The 17288-nt window shown below is 37.1% G+C and overlaps 1 protein-coding gene across 1 annotated transcript; it reads left to right on the top strand.

Annotated features, from left to right (window-relative positions):
* The first annotated feature begins 7058 nt into the window (after positions 1–7058).
* LOC112043766 (juvenile hormone epoxide hydrolase) lies at positions 7059–15256 on the top strand. Its single transcript, XM_052885129.1, has 7 exons — positions 7059–7130; positions 8324–8521; positions 10306–10554; positions 12119–12265; positions 12748–13093; positions 14059–14290; positions 15055–15256. The coding sequence occupies exons 1-7, from the start codon at positions 7059–7061 to the stop codon at positions 15254–15256; spliced, it is 1446 nt and encodes a 481-aa protein (XP_052741089.1).
* Positions 15257–17288: the final 2032 nt, after the last annotated feature.

Below are 17288 nucleotides of genomic sequence, written 5' to 3' on the forward strand. Positions count from 1 at the left end.
TCTGATTTTATTTTCGCTATAAAAAGTATTCTATAACCTGCCCCGTATTATGTTCTCAAACCGTGCTAAGTTTCATTTGAATTCATTCAGTAGTTTCAGTGTGATGCCCGGTCAACAAAAAATAGGGACAGACAGACAAATAATCGAAAAAAAATGTTTTTGAATTCAGTATCGATTGTATAATGCCCTATGATAATTTTTTTTAAAATTAATCAAAAAGTTTTGTAATTTGACCTGTTACAGTTTTATTATAAGTATATAGATAAGTACTTAATAGCTATTGCGCCAAATTCGTGCTCTTTTTATAGTAATAAATCTTGCATAACATTATACGATAAAAAAGTAGACAATGTGACTATTTAAACACAAAAAGGATTATTCAGTTTGAACCTGAACTTTTAGGTAGTTCCTGAGATTAGTTTCGCGCGTTCAACCAAATAAACAAACAAATTGGTCAGTTGAGTATAGAATATGTGCCTCAATATCGATATTACACAGTTTTAGTGGAAATCTCGTTTCTCCAAATAACGCCTGCGAATCAATTTGAGCAATCCGGTTTTTTCAAGATAACTTTTTTCTATCTGTCCGATTTTAATGAAACAAAGCCTATATGTTGCCCTGAACTTTGCTTAATCTATTTGTGAAATCCGCGTCAAAATCCGTTCAGCAGAACCAGAGAATAGCACGAACATACAGACAGAAGGACAGACAGATAGACAGATAGACAGACAGACAGGCAAAAAATAAAAAAATATATTTTTGTATTCTACTATATACTATTAATTCATTTCTAATCGCCCTAACTTGATTTTAGTTAAATTTGGTCAAAGTACAGACACTCGATTTCTACTCTTTTATTATGGTATAGATAGATAGATAGATAGATATATGCTGTCGCGACATTTTTTGTAGAAAATGATGTGTGCTGCGAGTGAATGACGCTGCTGTATTTGCAACCCCTTGGCCTTTTGAATAGCAATGACAATGCTTGATGGAATTAGCAGACTGTTGGGAAGGCGCCATGTACACCTTGGGTTACATTATTGGAGTTTTAGGAAGGATCCCTAATTTTTTTTTAAATAAAATATAGCCTATAGCCTTCCTCGATAAATGGGCTATCTATCACTGAAAGTATTTTTCAAATCGGACCAGTAGATCCTGAGAATAGCGCGTTCAATCAAACAAACAAACAAACAAACAAACAAACAAACTCTTCCGCTTTATAATATTAGTATAGATTTTTTTTTCAATTCAGTTATTTCAAGTAGACTTTTGAAACGAACGTTTGTCTATTTGTACGTTTGTATTAACATTAGACAACGGTCTAGGTAGGTATATATAATTGTATTATTCGATAGAAACAATTATTTTTTTAGATAATCTTCTAATTCCGACAGGCCCGTCATATTTTCGATAACTTTGATTTAATGATAGAAAAATGTTTAGTATTAGATACCATCACAGGATTATTCATTAATCTGTGGATAATCTGTGGATACTTATCATTAAAATGTTCCTCTGAAGATGGGTAAACCTGCGTTTGACGGCCTCCATAGACAAGTGGTATACGCGGTGGATTTACAAGACGGTCCTGGGTTCGAACCCCGGCTCGGCCGATTGAGGTTTTCTTAATTGGTTCAGGTTGGCCAATTGGGTGGGAGGCTCCGGCCCTGGTTAGTTACCAACCAAAGACGTACCGCCAAGCGATCATATTTCATCTTATTCCGAACAAGTTAGCCTGCTTTCACCTTAGACTGCATTATCACAGAGAATAAAAAAAACAGATAAAAAGTGTGACAACGTATAATATGTATGTTGTATTATTAATTCTCACCGGATCGTGAGCTAGAAAACCCACGTCCGGGTGACGTAAGATATCGGGGACCTCGTCTTCGCCGGCGAAGACGCTTTGTAGCTTGTGTTTGTGTTGCCTGGGAAGCGTTGTCGGTCGTCATGTCATCGTCATGTCATTGTAAAGGACGTTTTTGGGACGCCTCTGCTTGAAATTAGCGTTAAGGTTGCAGGCCTCAACCATTAACAAAAAAAAAAAACAAGTAGATAAGGCGTCATTATGTTTAGCTGAATCCACTGAAATACAAGGAGTTAGCGTAGAATATATCAAATATTTATTTTAAAAACATGCTTCGAACGTCTCATCTTGTCTCTTTATAGGTACAACTGAATTTATAAACATGTTTGATAAAATTTTCTTCGTATGAAAATGATATTGCGTCTTGTAATAACGTCGGCGCACTTTGTTCCACCGGTACAGTTGGCCGCGATAAAATCATATAACGTGGATTAGGTATGTATGTTAGGTATGTGGATCGTGATAGCCCAGTGGATATGACCTCTGCTTTCGATTCCGGAGGGTTTGGGGTCGAATCCGTTCCGGGGCATGCACCTCCAACTTTTCAGTTGTGTGCATTTTAAGAATTTAAATATCACGTGTCTCAAACGGTGAAGGAAAACATCGTGATGAAACCTATACCTATACATAGCATAGCAGAGAATTTTCTTAATTCTATGCGTGTGTGAAGTCTGCCAATCCGCATTGGGCCGTGGTGGGCTACTGGCCTAACCCCTCTCATTCGGAGAGAAGACTCGAGCTCAGCAATGAGCCGAATATGGGTTGATAATGATGGTGATGTAGGTATGCCAATGTTAATCTCTTACAAAATCTTTTGTAGGTTTGGGTGTACTCTTCTATAACAAGATCCCCAAGACTGTGATGGACCTGCCAATGCATAGCTTTAAGCAATGTGTTAAAAAACATTTACTTAGTCGAGGTTACTACAACATTGATGAGTTCCTTAAAGATAAAAGCGCTTGGAAGCCATTGGATCAGCTTCCACCTTCACACAGGAAATAAAACTATAAGAAATTGTAATTGTTATCAATTGTAAATTATAATACTGTATGACTTTTTCAAAAGAGCAACTGTTGAGTTTCTTGCCGGTATCTTCTCAGCAGAACCTGCCTTCCGAACCGGTGGTAGAATCTTTACAAATAGTCAACTGACGTGTCAAAAGTGCTTGTAAACTGAGCCTACTTGAAATAAATGATTTTTGATTTTGATTTTGACATTTTGAAATAATTAATCAAATGCAACTAATTTACACCATTAATGTACATACTACCTGTTTAAATAGTTTTTTGAATAGTAAAAAAAATTTTTGTTTAGCAAAATAAGATTTTTTTTATGTAACTGTTTGTTACACACGGTAGAAGTGAAACTTTAGGCGTACCTAGCAAGAACACAACAAAGATATATCCTGATTCATGTCATTACTATTAATTTGACAGTGTTTGCTAAAGAGTCAAAGAAATTTTCCTTATGCACGCTAACTGGTTAGAAGATTAATACCAACTTTCCTAAAAGGCAGATCAAATGCAGTATCTATAAGCGATGTAAACTATACCACACCATAATATACCATGGTAATAAAATCATCTATAAGATTCTGTTGTATTAATGACAAGCGACTGCAAATACCAGCACCGAACTTGTTCATCCATACCCTGAAGGTTGTCTCTGTTATCGCCGCGTTGCAACGACTTGCGGTACGGACGGCTTCAGTGTGCTCGTGGCGTTCAAGCCGTCCATATCTCATGTTGTGTAATTCTTTATGGGTTACTTGGGATAGGCGGGGAGAGTGACTTGAGTGGAGTGTTAGGGGAGTGTTAGATATCTGTCAAAGGATACTTTAACCCTACACACAACGTGCGTGACTTCAAGGTTATTCTCTGCCATTCTAGGGTCTTATTTTGTTTACAGTTTGATTTGTTAATTCAGTTGTCCTGCCAAATGTTGTGAATCATAACCTTTGTTCGACATTAGTTTTCTTATTTTTGTAATCACTCCTGAGTCTGCTAAAATCTCTAACTCGCCACTGATGTAAAAACTTGAACATGAAGAGTTTTTCACGTGCGACTGTATCGTACACAAGGGGAGCTTTTGAAAGGCCGCGCTGAAACGAATGACCTAGAAAACTGTTCTGTGTCTCAGATGAGACCATGTATTAAAGTGTGATGTAACGTTAAGGATGGCGGGAAATTGGAACAGTCGCGGCGCTGTCAAAAATATTCTAAGCTATTTTGAACCACGCGAAAAACAGGTGTTGGAAGTTTGCTGTGTGTCTTTAAAGCAATGGCGCGACTAACCGTTGATATCAGTGACATTACCTTTGGAGGAAGCTCCGTCTCTATTCACTTCCTAGTGAAAAGGTAAACTAATAAGAGATTTCCTGAATTTCACTGATGATGATACTCGTATATCAAAGTAGCATACAGAGTGCAAGTGCAAATTTAAACATCACTATTGTAGGTACTTTTAAAAACTACGGTTTGTCGGTGCCCCGTCAGAATCAAGCATATCAGGGCTTTTAGGGAATAGGGGTGTATTTTGTTTGCCGTTCGCCATTTCGTTTTTAGTCACTCTACTTTGGTGCACATATGCGAGATAATTAAACGCACTGTATAAATAAATAGCCGCTGCTGCAAGACTTTCTACGTCCATCTTCAGTGAAGAGCCAATGCAGAATGATGAGTAAGCTAATGTGCAAAACAGCAAACTTGGGGATGCGTCATTTGAGCCCAACATGTTGGTCCAACACCTTGGCCCCGAGTGTACATCGGGCATTAAGCAAACTCCCATGAGTAAACTTGTACGAGTTGCCTGCAGGCGAGTTGGTTAACGCAGAGCTAGACTTTTCGCACTGTTGCTACTGCCTGATACCGGCTACTGTCATTTGTAATATTGTAATAGTGGCTACCGACATTTATTGGTTGCCTAGATCAGTGCACCAAAAACATTTGAGGTTGGCAGTAGGGTATGCTAACAGTTACTGGCACTGCACTACACAGTGTAGATTTATTTTGTATAATAGGTATACTTATGTTTAAGGATGGTGATGTTTACTGAAGACGAAACAGAACAGTGCATGTTGCCAGTGATGATCCGAGACTTGGTCGCTAACTATGGGCCTAAGGCTCAAAGTCACTCAGCGGGTGATGGACCGAGTTATGCTTGCAGTTTCTATGCGTGATAGAATCAGAAATGAGGAGGTCAGCAGACGAACTAAAGACATAACTCAGCAAACTCCCGATGCTGAAGTGGTATTGGGCAAACCACATAGTTCAACGAGCCAATGGACGTTGGGCCCCAAGGTTCTGGAATCGCGACCCCGCACCGGAAAGTGTAGTGTTGGTCGACCTCCCACTAGGTGGACCGAGTACATCAAGCGGGTTGCAAGGAGCCGCTGGATATTGGCGGCTGGAGACTGTTGTGTTTGGAGGTCCATGCAAGAGGGCTATGTCCAGCAGTGGACGTCCATCGGCTGATAATGATGATGACGATGATTTATGTTTAAGTTTTCAAATAAATATTAGTCACGTCGCAAATTAAATTCGTACAGTACACGTAAGATACTACAATTTTGCATAAAATGTATTCTATAGGCACCTTGTTGTTTTCCTCTAAACGCTTTCCTTTCTGGAGCCTAAGTTTAAAGTGACAACGTGACCTCGCATCTAAATACAAATACGATAACATCATAATACTTTCCTCCGTGTTTACGTAGCCTACAACAACAGCAAAGTGTTGTTATAAACATGGTTACACATAGTTACACATAGTTACACATGATTACACAAAGTTACACATGGATATACATACAGATGGTTACACATGCCTACATTTTTCGCTTGTTGTTGACAGAGTCTCATTGAGTGAAGTTCTACCACCATCTTTTATTTCTGCTAAGTACCAGTACTGTGTTCCGGTATTCAAAGTCGTACGATAGTACTTCAATGAAATAATTTGTAGATGAGAATGTCCTCTACTTTCTTTACTGTCTTTTTCATCAAATAAACATTAATGTAAAAGTCATAGTTTAGGAGAAAAACGCCCCAAAATCCAAAATCTTTTTGAGTTTTTGAGCCTTGGTCATTGGTGGACCTGAGCCGGTGGGGGGGGGGGGGGGGGAGAGGGTTGGTCGTTGTACTCAAGTTAAGCTTGTTGCTTCCTACCGATGGTTGAAAATCTCGAGTCATGTAATTCTTTTACTCATATTTCCTAGATTTCCTGTACTATTTCAAAGATTATGAAAGCCTGCGTTATGACATACCAGGGCTATTGAAATAAATTCTTGTAAATGCCTCTAGTGGTAAGCATATTTGGTTTTGGATTACTTGGTCCTGGGTTCGAACTCTGGGTCGGGATATGAGGTAGAGTTTTTATTTTTTCTAAAAAAAATTTAGTTAAATTTCTCAGCCCACGTAGAAAGCATGTTAATCCGTTAAGTGGTCGTTCATTTAACATTAGGTATCACCCTTAGTCCGCCAACCCGTACTAGAACAGCGTGGTGGGTCTAAGCTCCATATCTCCTCCTCTATAGTGAGGGTCGTTAAAATAGCTGATAAATATAAAGAAAGAGTAAATATGCCGGTTAAAGTAAGTAATTTGGAGCAGCAAAAAAAGCAGCAGCAAGCAGTGGTAGCCCAGTGGATATGACCTCTGTCTCCGATTCCAGAGGGTTCGAATCCGGTCCGAGGCATGCACCTCCAACTTTTCAGTTGTGTGCATTTTAAGAAATTAAATATCACGTCTGTAGCGGTGAAGGAAAACATCGTGAAGAAACCTGCATACTAGAGAATTTTCTTAATTCTCTGCGTATGTGGAGTCTGCCAATTCGCATTGGGCCAAGGAGGCTAGAGGAGACTCGAGCTCAGCAGTGAGTCAAATATGGGTTGATAACGAACGAAAGCTAGTAATTATAATAATTAATAAGATTACACACGGAAGCCGATGTAATGGACTGTGGCCACGTCATTACTGTTAGTATTATTACGAAATCAGGATTATGAATGGATTAATACGATCAATTTCGTTGCGTTATCTACACAGATAAGATATAAAATCGACATTCTATACATTTAACTGATTTTTGTATATAATTCGATAAGATAATTAACGTAACTCCCCATTTTAGTGTTGTTATAATTGTATTAAAAGTGAGTCAAGTTGTAACGAGTGTATTTTTAATTTGTGGTGCAAAATGCCGCCGAAGAAAAATGCGGCGGTTAAAAAGAAGCCCGCTAAATCTGAGGGTGATCCCGAGGAAGTAACTGTAAGATTTGTATTTACATATTTTCATACACAAATACATACTTTCTGGGTACCATCTACCGGCAAAGTTATACGGCTTTTTGATCGGATGCTTGATGGAAACCTTGGGATGGACTATTAATGTAGGGAAACCATCACATAGGTATGATGGAAACCTTGAGATGGACTATTAATGTAGGGAAACCATCACATAGGTATGATGGAGAATGACGTACCCCTAAGCGACTTAACATTCCGGTATAATGACCTGTAGAAACCGAAAGGCGGATTTTCATCCTACTCCTAACAAGTTAGCCCGCTTCCATCTTAGATTGCATCATCATTTACCATCAGGTGAGATTGTAGTCAAGGGCTAACTTGTATAGAATAAAAAAAAAACCGAGTGAGATCCAAGTCTTGGTTCTTTGGGGTACGACGGTTTTGAAAAGTTGGTGATGTCACACTTTTGTACCTCGAAGAGCATGTTTCACCTACCATGGTTCTTAAAGAGTAAAATATTATCATTTTAATCCACAATTCTCTATTGAATTAAAATTGTAGTAATTTAAAACTAGTAGGTAAAGCTGCATGAGAATTTTCTTAATTCTCTACGTGTGTGGACTATAAGCCTAACCCCTCTTATTCTGAGAGGAAACTCGTGCTCAACAGTGAGCTAAATATGGGTTCTTAATGATGATGAATTTTAAACTCCAAAATCTCCTTCTAGAAGAGAAATGGCCTGCAACTTATTAGAGTTAATTAAATGAGCGTGGTAGCCCAGTGGATATGACCTTTGCCTCCGATTGCTGAGGGCGTGGGTTCGATACCGGTCTGGGGCTTGCACCTCCAACTTTTCAGTTGAGTGAATTTTAAGAAATTAAATATCACGTGTCTCAAACGGTGAAGGAAAACATTGTTATGAAACCTACATCCCTGCATCCCATCTTAACTCTCTGCCTCTGTGAAGTCTGTCAATCCGCATTGGGCCAGCGTGGTAGACTGTTGGCCTAACCCCTCTCATTCTGAGAGGAGACTCGAGCTCAGCAGTGAGCCGTATATGGGTTGATAACGAATGTTCCACCGCAGCGCCTAAATTACTGAACCGATTTCAAAAAAATCCGGAATGAGGTGTCAAAAATTCCCGGGTGACATAGGCTATATAAATTATATATAAAAAAATATGATTATGAAAACATTGTAATAATTCTATTGCAGGTAGCGGGAATACTGTCGAAAACCATAGTATCAGTAATACTGCTAGCACTGCTGTACCAGTTCTATATGTACATACAAGTATCACTCATCGCTACTCCCGCTTTGCCGAAATTTGACCTGAACGTATGGTGGGGACCAAACAATACTAAAATACAGGATAATTCAATAAGACCTTATAGAATTGTTTTTTCGGAATCTGTAAGTATTTTCTGTAGAATGCATTTGTCACGTAATCCACTAATATTAGAAACGCGAAAGTTTGTATGGTTTGTTTGTTTGGATGTTTGTCACTCTTTAACGCCGCAACTACTGAACCAATTTGGCTGAAATTTGGAATGTAATAGATTTTACTTTGGAGGCTACTTTTTATCCTGGAAAAATCCACGGTTCCCGAGGGATTTGTAAAAATCTAAATCCACGCGGACGAAGTAGTTATACATATTTTGACACAAAGTGTGAATCTATGGTTGATTACTAGATACTACTGTAAATTACTAACTGTTAATTTTAACTCGATCATTCGTTCGATCAATAATATAAAATCGTAATATTTCAATCGTCAGGTAAATTCTCTATTATAATCATCTTGATTGTCATCTTACACTGGTGACCTTTCTGAAGAGACATTCGAACACCACGGTACTAAGCTGCCTGTATACACTTAACAGGTCACTAGAAGATCTAGTGACCTGTTAAGTGTAATCAAGCGATCTAATAGAGGGTCGACCAATGCTCTTTCTGGTGCAGGTTCACCAATTTGGAACCCCAACATTTATCAGTTCTATGAACACTTGCCCCTACAAAAGTCATTTCAGTTTTGCAATTCATTATGTCAGAAATTCGGGTTCTTTAAAAAAATCATTTCGAATTTTATCGATATATATCAACCCCCATATTCGGCAAAGCTCGAGTCTCCTCTCAGAATGAGAGGGCTAAGACCAGTTGTCCTCAACACTGGCCCAATGCGGATTGGCAGACTTCACACACGCAGATAATTAAGAAAATTCTCTGGTATTTTTGGATATTCTAATTTTACACAAAGAGATAATCTGTAGTGATTTCCTGTCGTCAGTCTAGACTATATCTTTAATAATTAGCATTACTACAGCACAAATTGTATCCAAAATGTTTTAATAACCCCTTTAACAATAAATAATTGCGTATTCTATAAAGATTAAGAAACTTCGGTGAACCAAAAAGGCTGTAAACGAGGGAAAGTAAAGCCAATTATAAGTTTTCGTTAATTAGAGTCCCGAAGTTTGGATTAAACTCTTAACAAGGTTTTGATAATATTTAGAACTATATAGACATTGTTTATAACTTTACTTGGCCTGTAAAACACAATATTAGCTTTGGAATATTAATTAATTAAACCCCTTCCTTCCTTTTTCTTGTTCTTTTTTGTAAAATTTCGTGTTTAATTTATTAATTACAAGGCTTACCAATATTGAGTTAGATTGGGTGTAGCGTGTAAGTTTCATTTGGGATGTCGAGAGTTCGATACATCTAAGAAGCATTAGAAGAACCTTAAAACTTTTCAGTGTTTCTCTATGTTTTGGATATTTAAATATAGCCTATTTTATTTAATTTTTTATTTTTTAATTATTTGCACCTCGCACCGGAAAGTGTTGGTCAACCCTTTACTTGGTGGACCGAGGACACCAAGCGGTTTGCAGGGAGATTCTGTCATGATGTTTGGAAATCCATGCACGAGGCCTATGTCCAGTAGTCGACGTTCATCGGCTGGTACTTAATGATGACGAGGATGATAATTGTTTAACATTTATCCAGAATATTCATAGATAATAAGTTTACGAATTTATTTACTTTTTTCACTATACTTTATAAAGCATTGCATGATCATCGTAGAATAAACATAATTTTGTGTTTAAATTCGAGTTTGGTATCAATTTTAAGCCACTTTTTTGTTTGTCAATTTTTGTTCTCTTCAATTTGTGTAGCTATTTCTATTTATTTTTCAGATGCAAGAGAACCTCCGGAGAAAATTCGAAGCGTACCGTCGGGCGACCCGCATAAAAAGCTTGAACGAGACCTCAGAATATGGCATCAACTCCGATGTACTGGGCCAGATATTCGCACACTGGCAATTCAAATATAATTACAGACACCAGGAAAGATTTTTGAACAAGTTTAGTCACTTCAAGACAAATATACAAGGCTTGGACATACATTTTATGAGAGTGAAACCAGAAACTACGGACAACGTTAAGGTAAGAAGTTCAATAAAAAATGAAAAGTTTAAAAAATATTTTTTATTTTCAAATATAGATGTTACTGGACTTATTCTTTTACTTCTGCGTTACTAAGGACCCTTTTTGATTCCGCGTTCCTTTTTTAGAAACCCTTTTAAAAAATGTAGACGAAAATCATTCTATTCAATATAATTAGTCCCGATTGTTTTCTAATTGCTTTCTACACTGTCTTTTTGACTTTGACTTTGACTGAGCTTGTTTTTTGGTCTCCTCAGTTTCTGAATAATTTATCGATCTAGGGGTTATACATATTATATTAGACTTTGATGGTAACGATAGTGTACGTATTTTCCGAGAGATGGGCTGTAACACCACCAACTTCCAGCACCCGGTTGAGAAATTTCCCAAGATTTTTTGAAAAAAGGAATACAACATCATATTTCATAGGCTCGAACCCAGAGCCTCGTTATTCGAAGGCACCTCTTGAGCAACGAGGCATTATAACAAAACGTTGCTGATTGTTAATTGATATTTAATAAAACTATAAGTAAAACAAGTAATGGATAAAAAATAGATTTATTTTCTGTAAAGGAAAGTGATTTAAAAATCTGTCACGCGCCAGCACAGTGTCTGAATCCAAAGCGAGGGATCGATTGGACGGAATCTAATAAATTAGTGGGGAAATAATGAAAAGTGAAGTTTAGTTAGTGTTATTTTATTTTTCTCCAATGTTTTTATATTATACATTTAACTTACAATAAAAGCTGTTTATGTTAACTTACACGAGAATTACTAATTTAAGCGGATTTACATAGTAGCGTTTTGAATGTATTAAATTTATATAAACTACGTGGTAGCTGATTTTTACTCAATGCTTAAGAAAGTAGGCATATGTAAACGTATTCATTATCTATATCTATGTTTATAATAAAACTGGTTGAATTCTATACATTTATTCACAATTTAAGATTTTACTTATATCATTTGTAAAACCAAACGTTACCGTGGCATAACGGACGCTAGCACCATCTAGAATCTATACTTATAATACGAATTCTGTACATTTTGTACATTGAAGATATTTTGGAAATTTTTGTTGGGGGGCATTATATAATCGATACTGAAATAAAAAATATTTATTTTCCGATTTTTTGTCTGCCCGAATAACAAAAAAAAAACACGGACAGACGTTTTTTTTTTTTGTTATTCGGGCAACACGCTAAAACTACTGAGTGAATTCAAATGCAGTTTGGCACGGTTTAAGACCATAATACAAAAGGTTAGAATACTTTTTATTGCGAAAATAAATTAAGAAGGGGGTGAAAATAATTTCGAAAAATTTTAAAATTCAAACCCTAAAGTGGAAAATAGGGCTTGAAAGTTTACATTGATTTCAACGCGAACGAAGTTGCGGATGTCCGCAGATATCCGAAGATAATTATATCATTTTCTGCCGATAGGCGTCCACTGCTGGATGCCTCTTGTAATGAGTTTCAAACACCAAGGTCCCGACCCCGAACCTCTGGAAGGCAGATTGAATAGAGTCTAATAAAACAAGTGAATATGAACGAAATTGTTGCAGGTTTTACCCCTACTACTGCTTCATGGATGGCCGAATTCTGTGAGAGATTTCTATGACATAATCCCGCTTTTGACCACACCAAGGCCGGGATACGATTTTGTATTTGAGATTATTGCACCAAGTCTTCCTGGTTTCGCTTATTCACAAGTAAGAACATTATATTCGTGTGTTATTTTTATAGCCAAGTTAGCTTTTGATTACGTAGTGTAATATGACAATAGCCGACTAAATTGCAAGAGGTACAAAGTCTTGAAGGGCCTTTATTAATAGGGCATTTTTTTATGCTGCCATGCATAATATATTCGTAGCGATACTCCACACGCAAGTGAGAGCTTTGATAGCCCAGTGGATATGACCTCTGCCTTCGATTCCGGAGGGTGTGGGTTCGAATCCGTTCCGGGGCATGCACCTCCAACTTTTCAGGAAAAACATCGTGAGGAATCCTGCATACCAGAGAATTTTCATAATTCTCTGCGTGTGTGAAGTTTGCAAATCCGCATTGGGCCTGCGTGGTGAACTATTTGCCTAACCCCTTTCATTCTGATAGGAGACTCGAGTTCAGCAGTGAGCCAAATATGGGTTGATAATGATGATATATGTACATATGTATACATAATAACACGTTTCAGGGAGCAGTAAGAACAGGATTTACACCATATCAAAAGGCCATCGTGATAAGAAACCTCATGGAGAAAATAGGCGTCAAACAATTTTACATACACGGAGAAGACATTGGAAGCTTAATAGGATCACATTTGGCCACAATATTCCCGAAACAAGTTCTTGGATTCCATACTAACACACCAATTAATCTTTCAAAGTTGGCACAATTAACATTAATCGCTGGAGCCTTATTTCCTTCATATACAGCGGGAGATTTGGCAGATAAAATATATCCTTTGAAAGACAAATTTAGTTACTATTTAGAGGAATTTGGTTACGTTCATTTGCAAAGTACAAAGCCGGATACTCTAGGTAAGTCTGCTCAAACAAATAACCATAGCGGAGGTTGCGTCTCATGGGGTTGCCCGGAAAAATATACTAACTTTACCTAGGAAATAATATATGAGCATATGTAAAAATAACCACTTGGTTACATATATTTTTAAAATTTTTAAGAAGTAGTGGATTAATTATATTCTATCCCAGTGGTTAGCCTCAAGAGGTCCTTTATTCGAATTGACCTATATAACATTAGGTTAGTCTTTCTTTCGAAAAAATATCAGTTAGCCTAGAGTTGGGAAGTACCTTTATATAGCATTATACCCCCTTGCCAAGAACACGATAAACCATGGGCACTGGTTATTACTGATAGTCATCGTCAAACAATAACCCGCGAAGTCTGCCAACGCGGTGGATCTAGTTTCCAAATCCTTCTACCTTTAAGGAGTAAAACACTGACATTAAAATAGGCTGATGATGAACTTTATAACATGCTAGCGGACGCCCACGACTTCGTCCCAAGACGAGAGACAAACATACACGCTTACACACACACAAACTTTCGCTATTATAATAATTTTAGTGTGATTAACCCCGGACGCAAAAACGACGGGGTCGTATAAGTTTCATGTGTATGTAAGTATGTGTGTGTGGCATCGTAGCTCCGAAATGGATGAACCGATTTAATTTTTTTTTTGAAAGCTGAATTAGTGAAGAGTCTTAGCTGTATTTGTTGAAAAACGACCGAAGATGGCCACCGTCACAAAATGGCGGCATAAATATCTATAAACAACTTCCTCAATATGGGTATCAAATGAAAGTACTTAAAGAGTAGTACCTATATTACTACACACTACACTATGACAAACTTCAAATCCAAGTTGGCCGCCACCATGAAACTATGAGGGGATTTGAGATTTTTTGAATCTTCGATATAAAGCTAGTTTTTTTATAAATTTTCGAGAATAATAGATTCATACAATTTAATTTATTTCCAGGAATAGCACTTCAAGATTCTCCATTAGGTTTAGCAGCTTATATTGTCGAGAAGTATTTCCTTCTGACTAATCCTGACAATAAGTACAAACAAGACGGCGGTCTTTCTGACTTTGATAAATCCGCTTTATTGGACAACGTGTTGATGTATTGGACCACTGGTAGCATCACTACTTCCCTTCGATTTTTTAAAGAATACTATAGCGATTACGATAAAGAAGAGGCCCTTGAAAGGTGACGATGGAATTTTTAGCATATTTTTGTATATGTATGTATATAAGGTTAATTTGGCTATTGCAACATTTTGTTTACAATAGCTACTACAAATAGGCACTTGAATGTAACAAAAATTGTAGCTTGGCTGTGGACAAAAAGAAGCGGCTAAATGTATTAAAGCTATTCGCGTAACGCCTATTCTAGAAAGAGTATATTAATAGTAAAGCAATTTTGTAAAAGTAACAGCATATCTGCGATCATGACTTTCGGAGCTACAGGGATTTAAAGGGTCAGATTTGCGGCACTGCCATGGATCCCTGAAAAACGCCCCGTACATAAGGGCACGAATTAATGACGTCGTTGATTCCTTGATCGTGAGATTTGTATGGATGTTCAAACAAAATTACAAATATATTCATTTCGTTTAGAAAAATGTCACGTTTAATGTAAGGAAGCTAAAAATATATGAATTTTCATCTAATTACCTACGATAAAATAATTTTAGTTGATTTTGAAATTTTAAAATCTTATTTATTTTGCAAACATCCAGTCAATCTTTGTATTTTATATACTAATTAGTTCATATTGACCTTATTTACCCGAATGTCTCATAAAAGTCAATATATTCAAACCTAGTCATCATCCCCATTACAACTGCAGCGCTAACGGTTTGACATTCGATAAAACTGATCGTGTTTTCGTCGCGATCATGCAGATCGCGCTAGCATAATCATCAGGTGACATCGCAGTCAAGGGTTAACTTGTAATTGAATACCTTTCAGAATCCCGACTCAAGTCCCAACGTGGGGTCTACGAACGAAGTACGACCCTGTTCAGCAACCTGACTTCCTCGTGCGTTGGAAGTATCCGAACCTTGTGGGTGTTACTAACATGGATGCCGGAGGTCATTATGCGACCTTTGAGAAACCAAAGGAAATAGCTGATGATATTTTTAAGTCTGTAAAGAGTTTTCTGACTGAATAAAAATAATATTAGTATTTATTATGTACTTGTGATCTATTTAATCTATGGTTCCTAGACTTGGTCGCTAACTATGAGCCTCGTAAGAAGGCGGCGTCATATGGCAGGTGATAGAATGAGCTATGCTCGGAGTATCTCTGTATGATCGAATCAGAAATGACAAGATCCGTAGAAGAACCAAAGTCACCGACATAGCTCAATGAGTCGCGAAGCTGAAGCGGCACATGGTTCGAAGAACCGATGGACGTTGGGGTCCCAAGCTGCTGGAATGGCAACCCTGCACTAGAAAATAGTTGGTCGACCCTCACCGCTCTCTATGGGAAGCCATATTGGATTTGTAATCACGTTTCTTAGCTAGTCATTGTCATCAGAACTCAGAGCGTGTGTAAAATTTCCTATAACTCCTAATCGAAGACCGGGAAGTGGGTCAAATTAAGATTCCAAGATTTGATTTTCTTACATAATACATAGTTACAAGTAAAGCTAATATAAGCGTGTTATAAAATATTCGTTCTCAATTAGCGATAGATTTTTTACTACAAATATAGCAAGAAATAAAACAACAAAATAATTTTAACTCTATCTGCGTTTCCGGTGGTATTTGACAGGAGCCCAATAAAAAAAAATAAAACGCGTAGTTGGAATCGGCGCTTTAAAATTGAGTTATCTACAGTTAGGTTTGCTCGCAAGCTGGGCTTTACCTATCAGTTTTCTGTCTTTCTTTATTTGGCTTAGATTATTATTAGTTTACATGAGGCTTGCAAAATATCACACAAATAGGATTCATCGACATTCTCAACCCATATTCGGCACACTGCTGAGCTCGAGTCTCCTCTCAGAATGAGAGGGGTTAGGCCAATAGTCCACCACGCTGGCCCAATGCGGATTGACAGACGTCACACGCAGAGAATTCAGAAAATTCTCTGATAAGCAAGTTTCCTCACGATGTTTTCCTTCACCGTTTTTTGAGACACGTGATATTTAATTTCTTAAAATGCACACCACTGAAAATTTGGAGGTGCATGCCCCAGACTTGATTCGAACCCACGCCCTCCGGAATCGAAGGCAGAGGTCATATCCACTGGGCTATCAGGACTACAAATAGGATTCGCTGTTTATTATTTTAAAACCGCATTAAAATCAACATGGATGTAAAGACAGACAAAAGAAAAAAAATAATAATCGTATATTATATGTATATTGTAAGTGTACGTTAATAGGCTAGTTGACACTATTTTTTAATGGTAAAAATAATTTAGTGGAAAATTTCCACATCTTAATGTTTACGATTGAACATAATGTATGACAATCTTTACGCAGGTAAAGATGGTCATACATTATGTTTCCCGTAAGGAAAAATTAAAAAAAAAAAAAAAACAAATAAAAATACGACTGTTTATTTTGTATGAAATTTAAAACGAGACTCAAATCAGGCAACCTTCTCATTTCCCCATTCCGATTCCATTATAAATCAATTACCGAACAAGCAAGCCAACTCGATAACCAATAATCATTTACAATCGAATCAGCATTGCTAAATCGAGTTTGGCGTGTCTCCGCGGCTAACAATCTTTCGGATTTTTCTTTCCTCTTTCTCAAACAAAATAAAAAACTACGATGAAGCTTATTCCTTTGGGTTTCGTAAGTAGGAATACTGAAAATAAATCTCTGCAGTTTTTTACAGTACGATACGACATAACAATGTATATTTATAGGATTGTAATAAATACATTTTAGGACTACCTTTTTGGTTTAACTGCTGCAAACAGTACAGCCGCTGCTCCTGCTTACAGGTATTTAAAAAAAAAAACTTGCAGAATTTAAGCAAGCGCATCACTTCAAAAAAATAAATAAAAAGTTTATATTCGCCTTTGAGTTTTTATAAGTGGTAGACTCGAAGAAAATTGTGATAGATAAGTGACCAGACATGCCATTGATTTTAAGATTCTATTTTTAAGGTGCACAATCTTAAATAACGTAAATAATAAGCTTTGTTTTATAATGATGATAACTTGATAAGTTTGTCTATCAAACA

The sequence above is a fragment of the Bicyclus anynana genome, chromosome 2, assembly GCF_947172395.1.
Source record: "Bicyclus anynana chromosome 2, ilBicAnyn1.1, whole genome shotgun sequence".
Lineage (NCBI taxonomy): Eukaryota > Metazoa > Arthropoda > Insecta > Lepidoptera > Nymphalidae > Bicyclus > Bicyclus anynana.